Source organism: Triturus cristatus, chromosome 11 (genome assembly GCF_964204655.1).
Source record: "Triturus cristatus chromosome 11, aTriCri1.1, whole genome shotgun sequence".
NCBI classification, from domain to species: Eukaryota; Metazoa; Chordata; class Amphibia; order Caudata; family Salamandridae; genus Triturus; species Triturus cristatus.
Genome location: NC_140594.1, coordinates 77,127,446 through 77,150,692, shown reverse-complemented (window position 1 = coordinate 77,150,692; position 23,247 = coordinate 77,127,446). Strand labels below are relative to the sequence as shown.

The following is a 23,247-nucleotide window of genomic DNA, read 5'->3' as shown; positions in this document are numbered from 1 at the left end:
TCAGGAAGGACCTGGCTAGGCAGTTCAGGCTGGACTGTTACTATTGGTGCAGGATCAAGACAGATTTGCATATAGCTGGGAACAAACTGAGGTGGCCTTGTGTGCAGAATAACAATGGGATGGGATGCAGCCCGAGTGATTACCAGTGGCTGAGATTAATTCAAGCATTCCATTCATCACTGGTCTGTGTATTTAAATACAGCAATTGACATTTCCAAAATTGTACTTTGTACTTCTGACCTGAAAGAAGTAGAGGGTAACCAGCCCTGTCTCCGCAACATACATCTACTCCTGTAAGTTGACTAAAACCAAGGAAAGTGATGTTCATTACAGAGTCAATTATTACTGAAGACATCCTCTCACCTTCCTGTAGAATAACTTTCACTTCAGCTTGTTTGTCCTCGCATAGATGTTCTAGAAATGGTTCAATGCACGACCATATTTGATGGTCGTATCTGCAAGAATTACGAAGGCATTGGAGATTCCGTTAGAGGAAGCTGTTGTAGCAGAAAATAGTTTGCCTATGTTGTCACAATGCCTGCCTTCTTTGCCATGTGGTGCTGCACAGTGCACAGTTGGGTTTCTGCAGCATCTTTGGTTTGCACGACAAAAGAGTCTGCACAGGGGTAACTAATTAAATATGCAGGAGTATGTTATGGTTGCCTTGAGTCTTGGAATCGCTACTGTTACTGTGCCTGGTGTTTTCATCATCTTTAATCCTCCTGATCAAATAGGATTGATAATTGGTACGGCCTTAATAGTTTTCCATGCAGGCACTTTAAAATTATAGTCTTTTGTAAGCAACAGTAAATCAAACCTCTTAGATGCTCTTACAATTAAATTATGAAAACCACCAATGCCTTCTGGAAAGGAATCTAATACTTGAGGAGGGGAATCACTTGGAGTTGATGTGGCATAATCCTCCCATTCTGGGCCAGTGTACTGAAGAGTATTTGCCAATTGCCCTTCTTGGTTGTCATCTCTATCTGGAAATTGAGATGGAACAGACTGAGGCACCAAACGTGAGTGATGTAATTCCTGGGCCACTCTTGGGCGATCAGAAGGAGGGCACAGACAGCCTTGCGGCCTAATTCTGAGAGTTGCTGACATGATTACCTGTTTTATTAAGCATATCTGCTGCAAAAGTCGTTAATTTGAAAAGTCAAACAGGAATTCCTTTTTTAACTCGAATTGCTTTCCAAAAGGTTTTTTTTTACTGTGATGATTGTTGCTTTTGAAAATTGATTTTAACTCAATTCTGCGTTGCCCGTGAATGTCATTTTAGTGTTTAATGCATTTGCACTTTAGATTTGTGACTTTGCTAAACTGCACATTAATTTTTCATTCCGATTAGAACCTGCAATGAAAATTACGATTTGCAAGAGATCTGTCGTTTTAAATCCCCCATTGCTTGCTATTACAACTTTCTATGGAGTGCCACCTTTTAACTGTTTTGTCTAAATCAATTATATGCATTGTTTGTCGTTACATTGGCATGTAGGAAGTCTATTTCGAATCTCTGCTTCTTTTATGGTATTTTACCAAAATCAAGAGTTTGACTGACTGTAATGAGAGGTTATTGTACTCTGACTAGGTGGTAAATGCACTGGCGCACAAGGCAAGGTAGGTCATGTAAGTAGTCTGGAACCTGATGGAATGATCAGTTTTGAAGGTAGTTTTTTAAGATTGAGGGAGTTTACTTCAGATATCACTTATAGTAGTCAGCAAGCATCAATCGTAGGTCTTTGACTAAGTATATAGGACCGTATCATCTCTTAAAGTGCTTCTTTCGTTTGTTCCTGTGTCAAATCCATACTGCCATCCTTCATCATCATCATGTTCCTCAAAAGAATACTAAGAACCTCTAGTGTCTGGATTGTCTATGTGACCATGATCCGTTGAAAACACGTTCTCCACATCCTCATATTTTTTTCTGCTCTATCTTGGTACTTCACCTTCAATAGTGTTGGACTAAATGCAGGTCCGAAAGGATCTCTGAGTCTTCTGTGTCCATTAGACGGTGTGGCGGATAAGGTGAAACCATTTTTGAGGAAGTGTGCTCTGTGTCCTTTCTGAAATTATGGTTATTTTTGTATTTCTGTCGACGGTGTCATCTTCAGTGTAGTGGTAAATGACTTGGCATTAGAAAATGTTATTGTCTGCATTATACCTAACACTGTTATCAACTGTGTTCTGATAGATGTACTTCTTGTCAACTGTGTTGTGAATACCAGTGTTCTTGTTGACATTGCTGTCGATGATGGTGCCTTTGTTGACAGTGTCGTTGACATATCATTGTTGAAAGTACTATCTTAGACAGCGGAGTTATAGGTGTTGTCAATAGTGATGCCAATGATGGCTTCGTCAACAGTAAGGATGTCGACTGTTTGTTTTCTTGATGGCACCATAAATACTTTCTCTTTCGAAGTAACTGATTCAGAAGAAGGCTTGTGAGACGTTTTAGACAGCATATTTCCTGTAAGAAGCACAACATCTGAGGCTCACCTCTTTTCTTTTGAGGACTCCTTTAAAGCCTTTTTAAGTAGTTCCTAAGAGGTTGAAGATTTTTCCTCTGATATGTGCTCCGTTTTTACAATTTACCTGATGCTTCAGAGGAACCTTTAACTTCTTCTTTAGAAGTATCGGAGCCTTAATAACAGTTTTGCTTCTCTAAACTTAATAGTGTTAGTTGACACAGCCCTACCGACCTTGCAGTCCCTTGCCCTGTGGCCTGATTGAAGGCAATACATACACTCTATGTGGAGAACATCACAGTGAAGCCTTTTATTGCCACAAGTACCACATGGTCTAAATAGACCAGTTTGGACCATTTAGACATGTTCAGACTTGTAAAAGCCTAGCTGCTTGAAGATGCAATGTCAAATCTCTCTGAAATGATGGAAAAGTCAACTTACTGGACTAACTGAGCATAGTTCAGAGAGACTCCATTCACACACACACATGGTTGAAATCAGAGCTATGGTGGCCTAGGTAGAAAAGGGTGAGGACAGTGCTTTGGTCTGATTGGCTGCCTTTGGGAGATTTTATAATGATGTGAATAGCCTTCTGTTGTGACTATGTTAAAGCCTTTGCTCACTACGTCAACTGAGGGAATCCCTGCTCGACGAAAGGAATGATTCAAGCATGTGAATCCATGAAAGATCCATTATTGGAGAAAGAGCCTGTCTAATAGAATATATCGCCATTGTGGAAGGGTTCCTAACAGCGAGGAGAACCTCCTTCCCTTCAGAAGGCAAAGTGTAACTTCAAACAGCTAACCTTCCAAGTTCTGTGCATGAACATTGAGGGTGTGTAGACTTAGGTGTAGAATTAGACCCTTCTTCTCCAAAAGAAGTTTCTGCATCGAGAGAACAGGCAATGATGGTGTGAGCCTGAGCTGAAGTAAATCCGGCTACAAGGAAGCAAAGACAACTAACTTTGAATGTGCCTTGAGTTGTCTTATTTCTGACGTACTATCTGAATCAATAGAAATAGAGGGAATGCATAATACCATTTGAACATCCACTCCAGAAAGCATGTCTCCCATTGAGCCTCTCATTGAAAAATCTCCCGCCAGATGACCTGTTAATAGACCAACATCTCTGTGGGTCAAACCATGTGCCCATAGCAACCTCACAAGGAGCTCTCAATCTGATTTATCTCTGTCTGTTGATGTCATCTTTTTTGTCCGAATGAGGATTCCTTAGATATTCTGACCCAAAAAAATCAAGATTTTATTAAAGACCGATGAGGCTTATGTTATTTGCATTTGTCTTTAATACTAAACTTTTTCAGGAGAGGTGTAACAAACAATTAGCAGCACAGATCATCGTTGTTAGGACACTGGAAAACTGGAGTGTTGAATGTAAACTTCTGGTCAATTCAACCTTTTTTTGAGCGCTCATTCTGAGAAACTGCAACCTTCAGCCCCGAAGCCTTAGACTGAAAGAAAAAGACACAAACAACCCATGTTGAAACAGAAAAAGAAAGACTCCTACTTACAGTTTCAGCATTGGTAGATCTGCAGTTTGTGAAGTTATATGTGTTTGTTATGAAAACGTTTTTGTTATGTTTTCTGCAAATAAGTATCATTGCCCTGCTTGATTTGGTTATTTTTAACTGTTGTAATATTTGCAGGATATTTAGCATCAGTTTTTTGTGTTTCAAATTCACATATGGATTTGTGCAAGATGAGTATTGTGTTGTCTTGATTTTAATAGTTTTTTGTTTTTCTTTTCAAGTGGAATATGTTCGGTGCTAGCTGTGTCTGTGCAAGGTAGGTGCAGTTGATCCTCAGTCTGGATGCCTGTGACAAGCGAGAGGTATCTTTGTGAAGCATAAAGTTAATTGTGTGGATTGTATTGATAGTTTTATTCTAGCTTATTATATGTCAATATATTTACTGTTTAATACAGCCACAGTTTGTTGACTTATTGGTTTGATTTTTGAATCTGCCTCTGAATATGAATCTGAGACTGACTGCATCTGAGGCAGAGGACCAAGTTGAAGATTCTGGCAGTGAATTTTCTCTCTGCTAGGAATCATCTGATGATGAGTCCACTAATAGTGCAGATGAAGTGCCCCTTTTAGAGGAGGACAATATTATGCCAGTAGTGTAGCAAGAGCAATCTGGATAGCAGCCAAGGGCTGGAAGTCTACTCATTGGAAGTGCTGAGCCCTGGGTTGCCCGTATCATGGTGCAGCCAGTTTTGCCTGCCTTTAATAGTGTGGCAGGGTGTAGAGTCAATACAGAGAACGTTTAGCCTATCAATTTCTTCCAACTGTTTATTGATGATTTGTTTTGGAGGAGATTGTTGAGCAGACTATTTTGTATGCAGATCATTTTTTGAGGAACAACAGTGCAACACTTCAGCCCCACTCTAGAGCTACCAGGTGAACTCCCACAAATCTCCATGAGATTAGGCAGTTTGGGTTTATAACCTTGTTGATGGGATTGCTAAAAAAGCCATCACTGTCTTCATATTAGTCTACTAGTCCCTTGATGGCAACTGCTATACTTCCAGCAAACATGAGTAGAGAACAGTATTTGTTCTGCACTGGATGCTGCATTTTGTGGATAATGCTACAGCATTAACATGAGATCACTTTGATTGTGACCATCTCTTCAAGATTCAGCCTGTTCTTGACCATTTAGTGGACACCATGGAAAGATATATGTGAATGAGTCTGGTTCTGTTCAGTGCCCGTTTGGTTTTCAAGCAATACATTCCCAGCATGATGGCACGTCATGGTATTAAGATGCATTTGTTGTGTGAAAGTGCCAAAGTGAAAAGAACTGTGTGGGAACTTGCCAGAGGACTTTTTAATAAAGGTCGCCTTTTATACGTGGACAATTGTTACACAGGTGTGCAATTATTTAAATAATTTTTCAAAGTGGGCACTGTGGCATGTGGTACGATTTGCCCTAAATGTAAAGGTTATGATAAAGATCTTTTGTTAAAAAACGTCGAAGAAAAGTACCTTGCATAGTAATGAAATTGCTGACAGAAGAGCTGTTCACATGCTCACAACTATACCTGTGACTATTTGTGCTAAAAAAGCTGAAGTGAGCAAACCTGTGGGCATGTTAGACTACAACAAACACATGGGAGATGTAGACAGAGTAGACGAAAGGTTGGAGCCTGCTCAACAATTATATACTGATCTGGTACAAGACATTGGCTGTTCAGTTGTTTTATTTGGCATCCTTCAATGCTTATTTGTTTTCAAAGCTTTTGTACATTTTCAGCAGACTGTAAAAGGCAGCATCATTGCAGTTACGTAGCATGTGTTCATGGAGTCAGAGTGGTGGAGGATGTGGCTAGATTGAAAGATTGCCATTTTCCAGAATACGTTTCTCCAACACCCAAAAAAGACTTTCCTTTTACAAAATATAGAGTTTGTGTCTGAAGACGAATTAGAAAAGATAGGCATATGTCCCGTCCTGAGTGCCCTTCCATTCCTGGCCTATGTGTGTCCACATTTATTAAATTGTACCATACACAACGCAAGTATTGGGAGTGACCATGAGAGAAAAAGGGATTGTCAGATACCTGGTTGGCAGCAGTTTGATGTGTTTAGTTACACCTGTTGTGTATGCATCATAGCTGATATTTCCTTTTATACTAATAGCTTGTTTTTTCTATTTGAATACAATTGACTGTTTTGATTTGGATATTTGTTTTCTCCTGCCTTTGCTTTGTGTTTGTAATCTGTTCATTGTGGGAGTGTTTTAGAAATGAAAGTGGTGTGAAGTTTCATAGTGATGAGTGAACTGGCTTGGCTGCCAGTGTGCGTGTACTGGCGTTTGGCTGGCAGTGTGTGTGGACTAGCATCTGGCTGGCGGTGTGTGTGGTTGGAGGTGTTTGTGAACTAGCGATCACAGGAATGTGACAGCAATAGATCAAACCAGGATCAATGGGAGTCCTTGCGAGGGTACTCCCATTGACCCTCGTTTCATCTGTGTCATTTGCAGGTGCTAGGCCCAGCCACACAAGTGGGGCAACATTTTTATTGAGACAAGTGGGGGAACGTTGAGTAGTGGGAATTTTGTGGATTGGTGCTGATTCTGGAAGTTTACGTCACAGAAATACAAGAATTTGCGGTTTTAGCCAGACTTTGAGGTTTGCAGGGTACGGTGGGAAAGCAAACTTTGTGGGATCCACTTGAGGCACACCCTTGGACTACCCTGGCTGTCTAGTTTTCAAAAATGTCTTGGTTTGGTAGCTTTTCCTGGGTGGCCAGCAAATCCTGGCCCAAAAACTGCATCTACCCTATTGACAAATCAGGTTATTTTTGTGACAGGAAATGTTGATGTCTCCAAATTGTGGTTTGCCTTTTCCTGTTGTGGGCACTAGGTCCAACCACACTGTGGAAATCGAAAATAATTGCGGTTAGCATGAGCTGAAGCCTTTCTATTCTGCTTGAGTTATCAGCTTTAGTTAACTCCTTCTATTTTAAGCTCAAGCAATATATGAGCTCAGAAAGGCCTGTAGCTGCTAGAATGCACCTGTTTGAGAATGTAACTGTCTATCATATCCTACTGATGTAAGCAGTTCTGTTCCCCCTCCCACTTTGCTGACTAAGTGATTACTCATCTGCCCATGTCTGGCTGTAACTATTCCTGTGTATGCTTGTACCTTCTATTTGTAACTACATGCTTACCAGTGCAGAAAACACAGTATATAAGCACCATGGTCTGTGTATTCAAGCCACTACCTCCTGGAACACTTGAGGGTGTTATATGGACATGGTCTCACTCATGAGTGAATACACTTCAGTTCCAATCTCTACTTTGTTAGTCTAAGAACCCGTGGACAGAGAAGGGTGACCCCTGCACCGGTGTGCCCCTTAAAAAGGCACATTTCCACAACACAAGTGAGTTAGCACTTTTATCGGGAGACTTGGGGGAATGGTGAGTGGTAGGAAATTTGCGGCTCCTCGCAAACTCCAGAAGTTTTCCATAAATAAATGCGCGGAAAATGTATGTTTTTAGTCAAAGTTTGAGATTTGCAAAAGCCTCTGGGTAGGAAAACCTGGTGAGAGCTACGCAGGTCACACTACCCTGGGTTGCCCTAGGTGTCAAGATTTAAAAAACGTACAGGTTTGCTAGGTTTCCCTAAGTGTCGGCTGAGCTAGGGCCCAAAAGTCACAGCTTCCCACATTGGAAAAAAGGGGTTCTTTCTCAGTGATAAAATATGATGTGTCTATGTTCTGTTTTGGGCCATTTCCTGTTGTGTGTACTAGGCCTATAAACATGTGGGAGACTTGGGGGAATGGTGGGTGGTAGGAAATGTGTGGCACCTTTCACTTTCCAGTCGTTTTCATCACGGAAATGTGAGGAAAATGTCAGTTCTTAGTCAAAGTTTGCAAAGGCTTCTGGGTAACAAAAGCTAGTGAGAGCCACCCATATAACCCCACCCTGGATTCCCCTAGGTGTCTAGTTTTCCAAAATGTGTAGGTTTCCTAGGTTTCCCTATGCGTTGGCCGAGCTAGGGCCCAAAAACCATAGCTACTCATATTGCACAAAAAGGGTCTGTTTTAAGTGGAAACGTGATGTGCCCATGTTGCGTTTTGGGCCTTTTCCTGCTGCGGGTACTAGGCTTGCACACACAAGTGAGGTAGCATTTTTATTGGGAGACTTGAGGGGGTGGTGGGTGTTAGGAAATCTATGAATCCCCATAGATTACAGAAGCCTTTCTCATAGAAATCTGTGTTTTTGTCAAAGTTTGAGGTTTGCAAAGGCTTCTGGGTCAGAAAAGCTGGTAAGAGCACATAAGTCACCCCACCCTGGATTTCCTTAGTGTTCTGTTTTCTACTTTTTAACTTAATTAGTACTTATAAATGCTTTACACATTTCTCCTAAGTAAAGCCTTTTTGCTCTATGCTTCATCTTCAAAGAATTGAGCTGAGGTTTAAATTATTGAGACATAACTGGGTCTAGTACGGAATAGTGCTGTTATTACTTGACGAGGACTACCATCCACATTAACTAAAACTCCACTTATCTCACATCCAGCATTGTCATTTTTCATATATTCACATGCTTGAATAATACCCCCACTATCAGCCTTGGAACTCCCAGTAACTATGCTCTAGGGCTACACACACAAGTGAGGTAGCATTTTTTTTGGGAGACTTGGGGGAATGGTGAGTGGTAGGAAATCGGTGGCTTCTGCAGACTACAGAAGCTTTTCTCAGAGAAATCTGTGTTTTTGTCAAAGTTTGAGGTTTGCAAAGGCTTCTAGATTGGAAAGGTTGGTGAGAGCATACAAGTCACCCTACCCTGGATTTCTTTAGGTATCTAGTTTTCAAAAATGTACAGGTTTGCCAAGTTTCGCTCAGGTAGCATCGAATTTCTCCTGCTCTGAACGTTCCCACCAAAAGTCAACAGCCATCGGACCTAGTGAAGGCCATCTTGACCACAACCTGCTGCCCTGGCCCGCTGAAGATTTTTGACTTCCATTTCAGAGACTCAGTCAGAGGTACAACTTTCAACGGACCGAACCTGGTCAATGTATCCGACCCATACTCCAGTGCGGTTGGCCACAAGTTTTTACTTTGACCCACTGTAGCACGAACAGATACTCTGGCCAGCTCTGAACTTTTTTTGTGCTTATAGCACATACAACTCTGAAAAAACATGTCTCTATTTCCTTACTTCAAATTTTTGTCACTTTGGAGTCTATTTGCTCATTAAATTTTACTCTAATTTTAAAAATTGGAGAGCGACTTTTATTGTTACATTATTTACTTTTAAATTTATTTAGTATTGATAAATGCTTTAAACATTTCTACTAAGAAAAGCCAGTTTGCTCTATGCTACAGCTAACAAAGAATTGAGCTGAAGTTTGTAATTATTAAGACCTAACTGGATCTAGTATGGAATAGTGCTGTTATTACTTGAAGAGGATGTTATATCCTGGCTTCCATGTGTACATGCTCTGCCAGTGAGTTCCTCCTAGAATGATGTCATATGGAATGTTGGGGGTCAGAGACGTCAGTTGCAGAAGGGCTGAGCAGCATGCTGGCTGCTCCTGGTGGGGCTACTCTTGGACTTAACATGTGAACATGTAACTACTTCAATAAATACTCCTGAAATACCACAACCAGGCTAGAGTAAGTTACTACAATTTTATGGAGACGAGTTGAAGCAAAGAATCTGCGTGTGCTACCTCTTAAGGCCTTCAATTTCAAGTCTGGAGTATCTCAGAACCTACATTCAAGTTGAAACAACTCCTCAATCTACAGCTGCGTATATTCAACCAACTGGCCCACCATAGCCCCACCAGTAACCTCCCATCGGTCGCCCTCTAAGCAAAAGTGCCAGTTCCAGTCTCTACGCAGTTCAAGTCTCTGTCTGCTGTTCCTACAGCATCTCAAAAGCTCTGTTATTGCTGTTCCTACAGCCTGTCTCAACTGCAGCAAGGCTCAACGAGGCTCCACAAGGCTGCCTACATCTTAAAGATGATCCTACACCACAACAAATGTCTACAGAGCCAAAACAAACGTATAAGGAGCCTCATCAAACGTATATTGTTCCTCTCCAAGTAAGGTAATCTGTGGCTGCCTGTGTTTCTAACCCCAATGAGGGTTAGATGTTCTATTTAGCGATTGGCATTCTGGTTCAAGATCGTTGTGTGATACTGTGTGCACAAGAGAAATACTGCTGACTTTCAAACCTGCTTTGTGTATGTGCTTTCGTCGTGCTTAAAGACTTTGTCAAAGAAGTGGGAGTTTGCCTTTGTTGCTGCCTCTATGTCGATGTTGGATCAGATGTGTAAGCACGCATGTGTTTGTTCACGATGTTAATGAGGGCACTCTCGTGTTATTCATCAAATGCGGGACTTTAATTCTTATAAAATTGTATTTGGGAAGGCACGTTTATTTTGGCAGCTTGTCAAGTCAACTGCAGTGTCTCCCTTTTCCTGCTGCAATATTGGGCTGTAATGTGGAAATTTTACAAGTGTTTAAAAAATGTTTTTTTTTCTTCCTCGTTTCTATACATTGAGGCCAATATAAGAAAAAAAACTGTTGAGCTACGCGTAAAATTTCAAATTCAGCTCGCGCACACATACCTTCTACTGGTCATGGTTTTTACTCTTCGTGCCACGGCTTGCTGCTGTACAACGTGGTGCAGCACGCTTTCACTGCAAGCCACCTGGCGCGGCGTCAGGAAGCATGCCGCCATCTTGGGGTTGGCGGATCCAGCAATATCGGTCAACTTTCATCACCAGTGAAGCACGTTTTCTAACTGTAATGCGCCAACCACATTTTGTTTGCTAAATAAAGTTTATTGTGGAATGGAAGTTCTCAGGAGCCTTGCGATGTGCGGATCTCCTCTCTCTGCATGGATTTTTCATCTTCAGTCTCGAAGAGATGGTCATATTGTCCCTCTTGGTCTGCCTCTACAGTCTCGACGTTTGGGCAGTTAGTTCTTCGTTGGGACACCGGTCTTTGCCTCCAATTCTTGCGGTGAGTTTCTACTTCCAAGTACTGTTTTTGCTGCCAAGTTCTCTGTTTCCATCAAGTCCTGGTGTCCTCCGGTCTTCACTGGGCAGCTGCAAAGCACTTTCAGGTGGCAAGTTTACTGGATGTGTTTCGTTTTTTCAGACTCTTGTTCGTATTCAATGAATGTCTGTTACTCACTATTGCGGTGACAGGCACACCAGTGACATTTTGTATTGTTATAACTACACAGCGTTTATTTTTCTGTCATAGCTCTACTGTGTAGTCCCGCTTCTACAATTCTTACCAGTCATGATACTTCTCCTGTTATGCTTTTTAATTAGCATTTATTGCACATTTCTTTGCACACACTGCACCACATGTGGTGCACAGGAGGTGTTTTGCATAGGTTTCAGTCCTATTGCCACAGTGCACAACAATTTTACCTCTACTCGAGGTGCGTTCTTTGGGTTGTTTTACCCCTCTTTGTTACAGTGCACAATGTTTATCGTTCCTGTTTTACAGTGCACAACCTCACTTAATCTTCATAATGTCAACATCATACTGTGCACAATATTGATTGTTCCTGTTGTACAGTGCACAATGTTTATCGTTCTTTTTGGTACAGTGGACAGTATTCTCCATTCGAGGTGCGTCCAGTGCACAATGTTTACCTCCACAGAGGTGTGTCACACAGGTTTTAGTCCCATTGTTACTGTGCACTACCTGTGCACAACATTTTAATCTTCGCTGGAGATTCCTTTGAACATTCGATTTGTTACCCTCATTGTGTGTATGGTTTGGGTTCCAGTCCCTTTACCATAGTGCAAGGTTTACGTTTTTAATAGTGCACAACATTTTAGTCTCCACACGAGATTCCTTTGCACATTCGAATTGATACCCTCATTGGGTGTATGGTTTGGGTTCCAGTCCCATTACCATAGTGCAAGGTTTACGTTTCTAATAGTGCACAACATTTTAGTCTCCACACGAGATTCCTTTGCACATTCGAATTGTTACCCTTATTGGGTGTACGGTTTGGGTTCCAGTCCCTTTACCATAGTGCAAGGTTTACGTTTCACTGGGCGTTTGTTTTACTCTAAATTTTTACGCTTTGTTTTATTGTCTACACTATAGCCCAGTGCTGTTCTCTATTTATTATTCAGTCTTCATTACATGATGGAGAAGTGTGAGTTATCATTTGTATTTCTCTTCTGCTCTGTTTTCTTGTTTCCTCCTGCTCCGACTTGCTTCTCGCATACCTTTCTGGCCAATGGGTGTGCAGGTGGCGGTCATTGATGGTTTTTCTCTGTCTCTTTCTTTCTTTGGTTATATAAAGAAGGGAGGATGGTTAATGGATTCTGTTTTGTTCTTAATTCTATTTTCTCCCACTACTCTTCTTGTCTCTCCCTGGCTCTCTCTACTCTCTTCCGCTTATCCAGCTTCTGTGTTATTCAAGTTATCCGCTATGGTGTTCTTTTCTCTATTCCTTTTTGGAAGAAAGGGGGATATGTTATATCCTGGCTTCTATGTGTACATGCTCTGCCAGTGAGTTCCTCCTAGAATGATGTCATATGGAATGTTGGGGGTCAGTTGGAGAAGGGCTGAGAAGCATGCTGGCTGCTCCTGGTGGGGCTACTCTTGGACTTAACATCTGAACATGTAACTACTTCAATAAATACCACAACCGGCCTGGAGTAAGTTAATACAGAGGACTAATATCCACTTAAACTAATAATCCACTTTCTCACATCCAGCATTTTGCATCTTTCATAAATTCACATGCTTGAATTATACCCCCACATACAGACTTGGAACTGTCAGTAACTATGTTAATATATATGTGTACATTTACACTCTATAACATTAGGCTTAACTCATAACATTTCCATCCAATTCACATAATTGTAAATTATCCAAATTACAGACACTCAGTGGGGGCACCCTCTGCTATCATAAGTGCTGACATTATAAAAAAGAAGCCTCATGAAGTGTACCCTTATCAACACCCATTTAGCCGCTAAACATGTAAATGAGATCTGAGAGCTGTCTGGTCAGCGTGAACTAGAGCATGATTTTCTGATGGTTCTGTGCCTGATATCGCTGGGCTGTGGCTGGATGGCTCTACTATTTTGTATCGTCCTCGCCCCCATAAACTTGGTGAAGGAGTGGCTATCATAGTGAATGCAAACACAAGGAGATGATGGACGGGGGGCTGAAACTTTCCAGACATTTACCATCAGTCACAGATCTGAGTTGAATCCATAATCGTTCTTAAACTCACTTTGCCACCCCAGTTCAGACCCAGCCATATGCAAACCAGTCTTGACCCTGTTCCTCATGGGAACTGTCCAGCCCGAACTGCCAAGCCAGGTCTTTCCTGGACCGTAGACAAGCATCCTGAGACCAGTTTCGGGGCAACACCCCTCATCAGCCAGGCGAGCTTGAATCCACTGGCAAAGTGAGCAAGGGACCCACGTCTGTGCAGAACCTGCCAACTTAGGGTGAACAAAGCTAACACAAGGAGATGATGGACGGAGCGCTGACACTTTTCAGCCACTCACAGATCTGGGTTGAATCCATCATCGTTCTTTAGCTCACTTCACCTCCCCAGTTCAGACCCAGTCATATGCAAATCGGTCTTGACCCTGTTCCTTATGGGAACAGACCAATCCGAACTGCCAATCCAGGTCTTCCCTGGAATGGAAACAAGCATGTTGGAACCGGTTTTGGGGTAACACCTCTCATCAGCCAGGATAGCTTAAATCCAGTGGCAAAGTGAGCAAGGGACCCACGTCTGAGCATACCCTGCCAACTTGAAACGAACACTGTACCTGTAGCCAGCTGCTGCTATGCACGAGCCCAAGGAGACCCACTCTTTTCCTCAACATCAGCTGGCGAAGCTCTGGGGGTACAGTTCACCAGTGCCAGGCACCCCTCTGAACCCCTGGGAAGGTTACTCAGCAGTGAAGTAGTGAGGACTGGCACCCTCAAGGGATCCCAATTATCTAAAGAAATGAAATCTGGCAGATCAAGGAAGGCTCTCGCAACCCCAAAGCAAAAAAAGCTGAGGTCAAGATCATCCGGTTATGCTGCCAATGTGGTTACCCTTTTCAGACCACCAGTAGATATGCCCATCCCGCACTCACTATTGTCTCCCACACTTGCTCCTGCAATCACCAGCATGACTATGAGCTCCTGGGAGCATGGCACCACTTCCTCGCATGCTCCCTCTGTGTTAGCCAACGCAAACAAAAAAATAGGAGGGGTGAAAGTGCCATACCCTAGCCCTGGCCAAGAAGTATCAAATGGAAGTTTACAGCAGATAATAACCAAGACCATAGTTCACCCCCTCCAAAGCCTAAAATCACGACACCGGAGGCTAGCCTCAGTGACAGCCCAGTTGTGAAAGATTTAATATCACCCTCAGGTCTACCGATTGAGCCTCAACCTCTGCCACCTTTGCTTCAGGACCTCCACCAACTGCACTCCTTGCCCAAACACTCACCAAGCAAAGCCATTGGGTCTTTTCCCACTTCTTTATAGCAACACACCGATCGACCTCATATGGACTCACAACAACCTCTGCAACCAATCTCTTCAGCATACCTGACACCACTTTCTCCTTGCTTGGACCTTCCTAGTCCCCATTCCGCGCAGTGGGCAAGATCACCAAAGGGAGACATTAAACCACTCTTGCCCCAAACCAATAAAGGCACAGCGACAGTCTCCACACAGCAGCAAGCAAGCATGGACGTAAAGAAAAAGGAAAAGATGACAATGGAATTGAGTTGTTAGCGCATCAAGTTATTCAGGAAAGAGTCAAAATGTACACTTGTTGGTTAGGCGTGCTCAATGGAACGGGGGACACTATGTCACCAAAATAGTGTCACATGTGTGAACTGGCCACACATAAAAGTCCAAAGATGAACTTGTGTTGAGACGGATGGCCGCTTTGCGTTCCGTAAACTGTTGGAAAATAAGGGCTAGTGACTTATCAAGGTCCTGGTCTCCATTTGTACACAGATCTATGGCACAGGAAGTTTTGGTCTTTTAATGAAGGCTCAATACAACTGTGTCTCGCTGAAATTAACTTATTATCTTTGGATGAGAAATACATCAGCTCATGAAACCATGTACTCGATCAACTACCACATGGTTAAGCCTTGAAAAAGTCGTCATTCGACGAAACATGTGTCTGCTGTGTGCTCAAGCTGAATTGTGAACAATTAAAGGACTTGAAAAGTGTTTTTCTGTGTATACTTATTGATGTATACTGTTGGACACAACTGATAAGGAACCACGAAGAACATGGACCTTGCTACTGATGTATAGTGGTGGTGCTCTGTAGAAACCAAGCATGGACGTAAATCACCATTCTCTCCTAGAACTTTCTTTCTTCCTTTCGGACTCAGTCAAATCCCCAAACCGAATATCAGGATCAAGTATAGCGGACTCCACACTCGCTCAAACATCGTGGGCTTGGCCGCAGGTACTTCAAACCCTTCAAACAACAGTAACAGCGTTAAATTATCACTCCGACAAATTAGACATCCAAGTGGAGCTCCTGAATACTCTAGCCCTGTTCACGGCGGGCACCGATAGCAAGCTTGAAGACTTAAACAAACTAATTACAACGGCTCAATCAGCCTCCAACTTAGTTCAGCTAGTGTGCTGCTGCTCTCCGATTATAGACAGCCTATTATCCCCTCCAACATTTTTAACTAGTGTTCTAGATGAAGTAAAACATCTCTCAAAGGGTCCAGGCTGGAAAAAGGAAAACACACTTTGGATCAGGACCTTTTAAAGTACTTCAAATTAGCTTCAGCTCCAACATGCATAAATGCACTAGTTCCTGTGGACCTTCAGTTGGTAGGAGAAACCCAGTGACTGTTCACACAGCACTAAATCACCCTCCTAAACTTCAAATCTTGAAATCTCCTGACAAGAGCCTTGTAACCACACCGCAAAGTCGACAAGTTATGAGCAACTATTCCCTGCTAGTTGATCCAAAGATGGAGTCGAAGCCCCTCCCGCCAGACGCACACATCTCTAAAACCAATGAATACCCATCTCATTTGCTTAGTAAGAGAGTAAAGAAAAGACAGAGCAAGCAAAGAAATAAATCACTAACAAAAACCAGAACTGACTCTCAAATTTTTTCTTTCTTTTGTTAACAACATCAAACCCTGTACAAGGTCTAAATTTCAGCCCAGGTAGGGGAGAGCGGTTGCTCTCTCCAAAAACATGTGCCTACAAAATATCCCAAAACATCGAGGAGACAACAAACAGTAACAAGGAGAAGGTCAGGACTCAGCAGATGCTCATACTTGCTACTGCCAACGTAAGCGATCAGAAGCTCAAGGACAGTGTTCCACAAGGTGTCCAACAAGTCCCCCGCGACTATTATTCACCAACTGGACCACAGTCTGCAGAAGCACCTCACCCACTCCATAGTCCTTGCCTTTCAAGCCCGACGAGACAGTCATTAAAACCCAACAATAAGGATAATACTAACAAAAGTACAGGATACTTAAAAAGAAGAGAAAAATGTATTGGTCATCAGCACTGAAATATCTCCTGTTTCATCCTGCTCTACAAATCATCAAGTTCAGTGCTCCACCATCAGTGCTGGAGCCAATAAACCAAAAGTTACTTTCAAAAATTCAAAATTGCCATTAGGAGAATGCTTGTTCAAACAGTCTGCACCCTCAGTAAACCATGCATTCAGCCATGGAACCCTACACGGACTCCCAGCTGAAAATACTGACTTAGTCAAATTACGAAACTGGAAACTGCCTGCGACCTCACTAAGATATTATTATTACCTGAATACTACTCAAAAGGCCAGCACAACATTCTCAGTAGGAGCAACATCATTAAACTACTTAAAGCAATTTTATTCCACACGGGTATGAGAGGCAATATATGTAAGGTAAAAACTCTAGAGTATTCACATCAAGTAAAATAATGAGTAAGTCCACGTCGTTGCTTCTGAACTTTAGTTGCTTTTATTCATGATGCACTTGGTGTTCAAAACAGCCAACACGTTTCGCCCAGACATGGGCTTCTTCAGGGCTGTAATGTTATATAATATACACAAAGGTTTTAGTTCAAAACCAATGGTATAGCCTGCTCTTCTTAAAGTGCAAAATAATTGGCGACTTATTTATTCAGTGAAAGGTTGGTGAGAAATCAAACGGAGTATGGTGTGGGACATTTGAGGTGTAATAAGGAAGGAGACTCTTTTTAAGAAAAGGGTGAAAAGTAAGGAAATCAGTGCTTGCAAGTGGTGAATAAGGACTGTTGTGTTACAAGGCCGTCTGCCCTTGAATAGTGCAAAGAAGAAAGAGTAACCACAAAACTCCCAAGCCACTGTGCTGGTAGAAAAAAGGTAAGCGAAGGAAGGGCTTCAAAAAGTGCTAGGTTAATGAGATAGCGCTTACCAAGGCAAGTCTTAGTCGGAGCGCCTAGGGGTGAGGTTGGCGTCAATTATTGATCAAGTCCATGTCAGGACAGAGGATATATGCGGTAAAAAACCCTGGTAATGTAAGGAAAAGCTCCATCAGAATGATAGTTCTTATCAATTATAAACGTAGGATCGGTGGAACGCAGTAAAGCACACTAACCTCTCAGTAATGTAGCAAAGGTGGTCCAAGATTTAGGGAGAAATAGTAATCTGCCTCCTTTGGGCTGATCCATGGTAGGGATGTTGGTATCTAAGTAGAAAGTTAAACTATTCAGTAAGAGAACAGGCTGGAATGACTGATAGAACGTATAGCGGCATGAATGCTGATGTAAGGACCTAGAGCAAAACGTATCGTGTTCCATGAGAAGCAAAGGCAGGGTTGGGGAAATAAGAACATCAGGCATAATCTACCCGTGCTGTGACGCTAACGTGGTAATAAGTATGGCAACCCCATGTGGTAACGGAGTGATTGTTGCAGTGGTGTTCTACACATATTCCTTATTTTGGCAGAAGGCATCAGTTTAGATGACCCGCAAAAACACCAGGGGCTACGTAGGAGCCCTGGGAGGTATGCACCTAACGTGCCAGAGGGGTAGGCGAAACGTAAAACTTTTGCTGATGGTTTGGAAAAATTCTTAAGTTTAAACTAGTGTTTAATAGTGCTACTCAGAAAAAACCTTACCAGAATTTACCTGCAAAAGAAAAAAATGCTTTATTGACTTTATCTAATGATGCCACGATAACAATAAAACCAGCAGATAAAGGAGGAGCGACTGTGATTCAAGATACTGAATCATGTCGCCAAGAATGTCTTCGCCAGCTTGGCGATTCACGCCTCCTTCGAGTAGACCCAACTCCTAGATTGACCAATGAAATTAAAAATCTAGTTGAAGAAGCCAAAACAGAAGGGTGGATTACATCAAATGAGGCTGATTTCTTGGTGACAAAATATCCAGTCATGCCTCATTTCTACACCCTCCCGAAAATTCATAAGACACAGCGACCTCCTCCTGGCCGCCCTATTAATTCGTGTATTGGCTCTTTACTGGAGCCGCTGTCTACCTTTGTTGATTTCTTTCTAAAACCTATGGTCAAAACAATGCCGACATATTTACAAGACACCAAAGATGTCCTTAGACTCTTATCTGAGACACCTTTTAATCTTGAGATGGACTACTTAGTGTCGTTTGATATAGAATCACTATATACGTCCATCCCACAAGGTGAAACTCTTGACGCCATTCCTGATGTTCTGGAACAAACAACACGAGATACAGATACGTTAACACCAATACCGTTCATTCTAGAATGTGCTAGACTTGCAATGACTGAATTTTTTTTTAGGTTTGAAGATAATATTTATCTTCAAATCTCGGGCACTTCGATGGCCAGTATTTTTGCTCCTTCGTTAGCTAATTTGTATGTCCATCTATTTGACAAAACCATGTTCTTACCCACAGCAATCCATTCTGGGATCAGATATTGCTGTGGAAGCGATACATAGATGACATTCTGGTCATTTTCAGAGGTACAATATCCGACATTACAGCATTCCACCAGTGGCTCAATCAACAGAATGCTTTTCTTTAATTCACGGTGGAATATAGCAAGAAATGTTTGACTTTTCTGGATATCTCTATATATACTTATCAAGGATATCTGGGCAGTGAACTATACAAAAAACCAATGGCCAGAAATCCACTACTAACCTTTGAAAGTCATCACCCAAAGGCTCTGCGAGAGAACTTGCCAGTAGGCCAGTTTCTCCGTATTCAGAATCAGCACATTTTCAGAAACATGCAAAAAATCTGTCAGCACAACTAAGAGAGCGTTGCTACCCTCAACACTTGGTAAAGAAAGCAAGGAAGAGAGCCTCCAATAATAACCGGGAGGCCCTTCTAGAACCTCCGATTATGAAACCACCTCTGACCAGATTAACTTTTGTTCACACTTTCAGTACCCTCACTAATCAGGTACAAAAAAGCATACGCAAGCATTGGCGTATTTTGAACATAGGATCAGAGTCTTTGCCATCTCCACTTTTTTCTTTCGAGAGAGGCAACAACATACGTGACTGTTTGGTACATACTAGACCCAAGAATGTAACACCAACAAGAGCAAACACATTGTGGAATTTACCCGCAGTGCAGGGTCATTTTCCCTGCGGATCTTGCTCAGTATGTGCACAGACATAACAGACCAAACAGGTAGATATAGGGACAGAAAGACCATGGATCCTTAAAAAACATACAAACTGTAACTCAGAAAAGGTCTTTTACATTATTACATGTCCATGTCATCTCCGCTATGTGGGGATGACCACGCGCAAAATAAAGCTGCGGATTAATGAACATAAAAGCAAAATTCGGTGCAAAAAACAGTCAACAAGATTAACCAATTATTTTCTTGCACATAGACACAAGGCTGAAGACCTCAAATGGATAGTGTTAGAACAACCATACATCCCTTCACACATAAGTGATATCACACGTTTCCTCTTTAAAAGAGAACAGAAATGGATTTATAAACTTAAGAGTGACACACAGGGATTGAACGACGAAATACCATGGACGGCACTCTAGCTCTTTATAAGCTGACAAGAATTGAGTAAGCCTGAACCACACAATTGTGTATGTAGGTGTTGACATATAACGCATGGCACCCGGAAGATAAAGAAATCTCCTCATTTACCTAGACACCTGCCATATGGATATTTCTGAATCTTAAGTTCTATGGCTGGACTAAGTATTTAGGAGCAATCAGATTCTTTAATTTATATAAGGCTAATACACACATTTGTAGTGGTCAAGAGGTCTTGTCATAATCAGGAAGACAATTTTTCTGTAGTTGCAGTGAATGTTTTGTTTAGCAAAATGATGTGACTTTAGGATTCTACACTAATAGCGAGCCTTATCCAAATAGCCAGCAGAGGGTGTCATTTCATTAGCTCCGCACTTTTCTGTTTATATAACTGTCGGAGATTCTAATGCGGATATCTTCGATGATTGTACAGAGACTTTGTGACTGCCTTATAAGTCCCTGGCGAGTCTTTGAAACTATAAACCATGCTAGTGATCAAGGCAGGAACTAAATAAAGATGCAAATAAAATGTTGTATGGCCCCATAAAACGCTCCGATATTTTAGATCCCAAGGAGCATGGTATTTCATAAAAGTATTTTTTTTTAAAGTATACGAGAAATTTATAGTCATCAAGTCTGGATAATTTTTGACTTTGTAACCTAATACGCAGATGTTGAACGCTTTGCTGAAAGCTCACGTTGAATTCCCTTTTTTGTTAAGAAAACTACACAATTCCCATGATGCTTCGGCGCATACTAATGACATTAGAAGAATCTCGCGTAAGAGTTTTCGTGTATTTAAACCTTTGTAACGCGCGCGCCGGCGCCTCCCCATCCTGCTCTGTACATGACCGAGGTACCGACGGACAGGTTAGTCAACTCTACACGACCTGATACTTACAGGCTAGATTGGATAGTGTTTATGACTCACTGATTTCCTAATATACTCCGGGATAGATGCCAAACGTTCTTGGTTAGAATCTGTTGATGAGTGAGTGTCTTTTTACCACCGGGAAGTATCTAGACAGGTGCATAGGCAATTCTTAATGTCAGAGCCTCATTCCTTCAGAGAAACAGTTGGGTCTTTTGATTAACCATGATCAACACTGATTTTCCTACATGTGTGACTATCTCTGCTGTTAATTGAAACCAGATAAACATTCATCTTTCACTATTCATGAGAGGTCGACCACAGAGACAGATACGTTAAGCTGAGCGATCGGATTGTGATTTTTACTTCATATACACGCTCGCAATTAATATCTTTTAATCAAAAAGAGGCATTTTTGTTTGGTAGGATTGCCATAAGTCCAGACACTTCTAGACACTTATGTATGACGTCTGGCAAGAAAAATGTGCGTTTAGTTTTTAATATAAAGACATAAGATCTAGCTCTTGAAATGTGTCTTATACCCGTTTGTCTTCATATAGAGCGGGGCCTCATTTCTCTGAGCGGATGCCAGGTGAGGTGAGGAGAGCTCCCGTACATTGACGGGTAAGCGTTTTTCTTTTCTTTTTCTTCCCTTCTTTAAGATAGAAATAGGCATATTTATAAAACAAAAGATTATGCCTTGAGTAATAAGAAGACTCACTATATACAGTTAGCAACGATGAAGCAGATTTTGATGCACAGCAATTGGCATTGAATGTCTCTCTTTTTAGGATTTGGATGAATACTCCTGAGAAATTCACAGAGAGTTTTTGAAAAAAATCCGCAATCAAAGTAGGTTGTATAATTTCCTTCACTGGTGTGTTTTTATTTTTTGGATCACACACGATTATATAGCAGTAGCATAAATTCTATGGTCCTGACGAAAGCCTGATTATCATTTAATCGTGAGGCTGAAACATGTAGACCCTTTCCTAGCTGGACTTGAGCAGTTATGTTTTTCAAAACTGCTCCTGCACTGGTTTTAACTTCGTCACTCGGACAGAACCAATAAAGCATTATATCTGTTCCGGTAGATGATTTTATGATTTTCACCTTGTCACATTAAAAAATGTTCTTTGCACTGCTTCCCTCACCACCATTAACACAAAAAAACGCATTATTAAGAACTATGGTACATACTACATCTTAAACCAATAGAGAGGTTCTTGTTGCCCACTCGGTCTGTAGCCCTGATTTGTTGGAGGGCTCAGCAAGGGCTATTGAATCCCAAATGATGTTGGTTGCTACTTAGGTGGCTGATGGGAATTATTTTTACTTAGGGAGGTCTCCACTTGCTTTATCTCTAGTCTTCTGCTCTGACCCTAGGTTTCCTGTTTGTAGTTATAATACTTTGGGAATTAAGGGATTAGGAACCTAGTGGTCAATAAATATTTTTCCCTTAGACCCTCTTGATATATCTGGTAAAATCAAGATACATATAGTTATTTACTCTTTGTTCTTTGCACTATTCAAGGGCAGATGGCCTTGTAACACAACAGTCCTTATTCACCACTTGCAAGCACTGGTTTCCTTACTTTTCACCCTTTTCTTAAAAAGAGTCTCCTTCCTTATTACACCTTAAATGTCCCACACCTTACTCTGTTTGATTTCTCACCAACCTTTCACTGAATAAATAAGTCACCAATTATTTTGCACTTTAAGAACAGCAGGCTATACAATTGGTTTTGAACTAAAAACTTTGTATATATTGTACAACATTATAGCCCTGAAGAAGCCCATGTCTGGGCGAAACGCGTTGGCTGTTTTGAACACCAAGTGCATCATGAATAAAAGCAACTAAAGATCACAAGCAACGACGTGGACTTACTCATTATTTTACTTGATGTGCATACTCTAGACCTTACATATATTGCCTCTCATACCCCTGTGGAATAATATTGTGATTAGTGGTCATGTGGCAGCTGGGCATCTGAGGCAGGCAATATTCAACTACTTTTGTGACTTGTCTTGGCGGTGCAATTCTCTGCAACCCAGCTGCCTGTTTCTCTTATCAGTATCCTTAAAGCAATCGCGGGATTCGACGCACTGGTATCCAGCGTCATCGAGAACATTGAATTCCTTCCTCCAAGAGGCTCACAATTGTTAGATGCTACCTTGGTAACATTCAAATCTACTATTTGGGCCTGCTCACTTTTAGCTAGCACAGAAACTCTCCGACAATGGGGCATTTAAATCCCCCCACACCTTGAAAGTATCCAGCTGCGCTGGTACCCCCATCGCCCACACTGCAAAGTGCCCGCTGGTCACTAGTCAAAGAAAGTTCCAATCCATATTCAATTTTAAAACGCTCAAGGCCAGA

The 23,247-nt window shown here is 41.7% G+C and overlaps 1 protein-coding gene across 2 annotated transcripts in view; it reads right to left on the bottom strand.

The window, feature by feature from the left end:
• LOC146783261 (uncharacterized) overlaps window positions 1–23,247 on the bottom strand; it is a 633,740-nt gene that overhangs the window by 173,387 nt on the left and 437,106 nt on the right. Inside the window, exon 5 of one of the 2 annotated variants that reach the window (XM_085633764.1) lies at window positions 3,780–3,942. The exons of the other annotated variant lie outside the window; for it this stretch is intronic. Within the exon in view, the coding sequence (XP_085489890.1) occupies window positions 3,883–3,942 (60 nt within the window). The 3' untranslated portion in view covers window positions 3,780–3,882. Of the gene's footprint in view, window positions 1–3,779; window positions 3,943–23,247 lie in introns of those variants that run through there. 2 annotated transcript variants of the gene reach the window in all.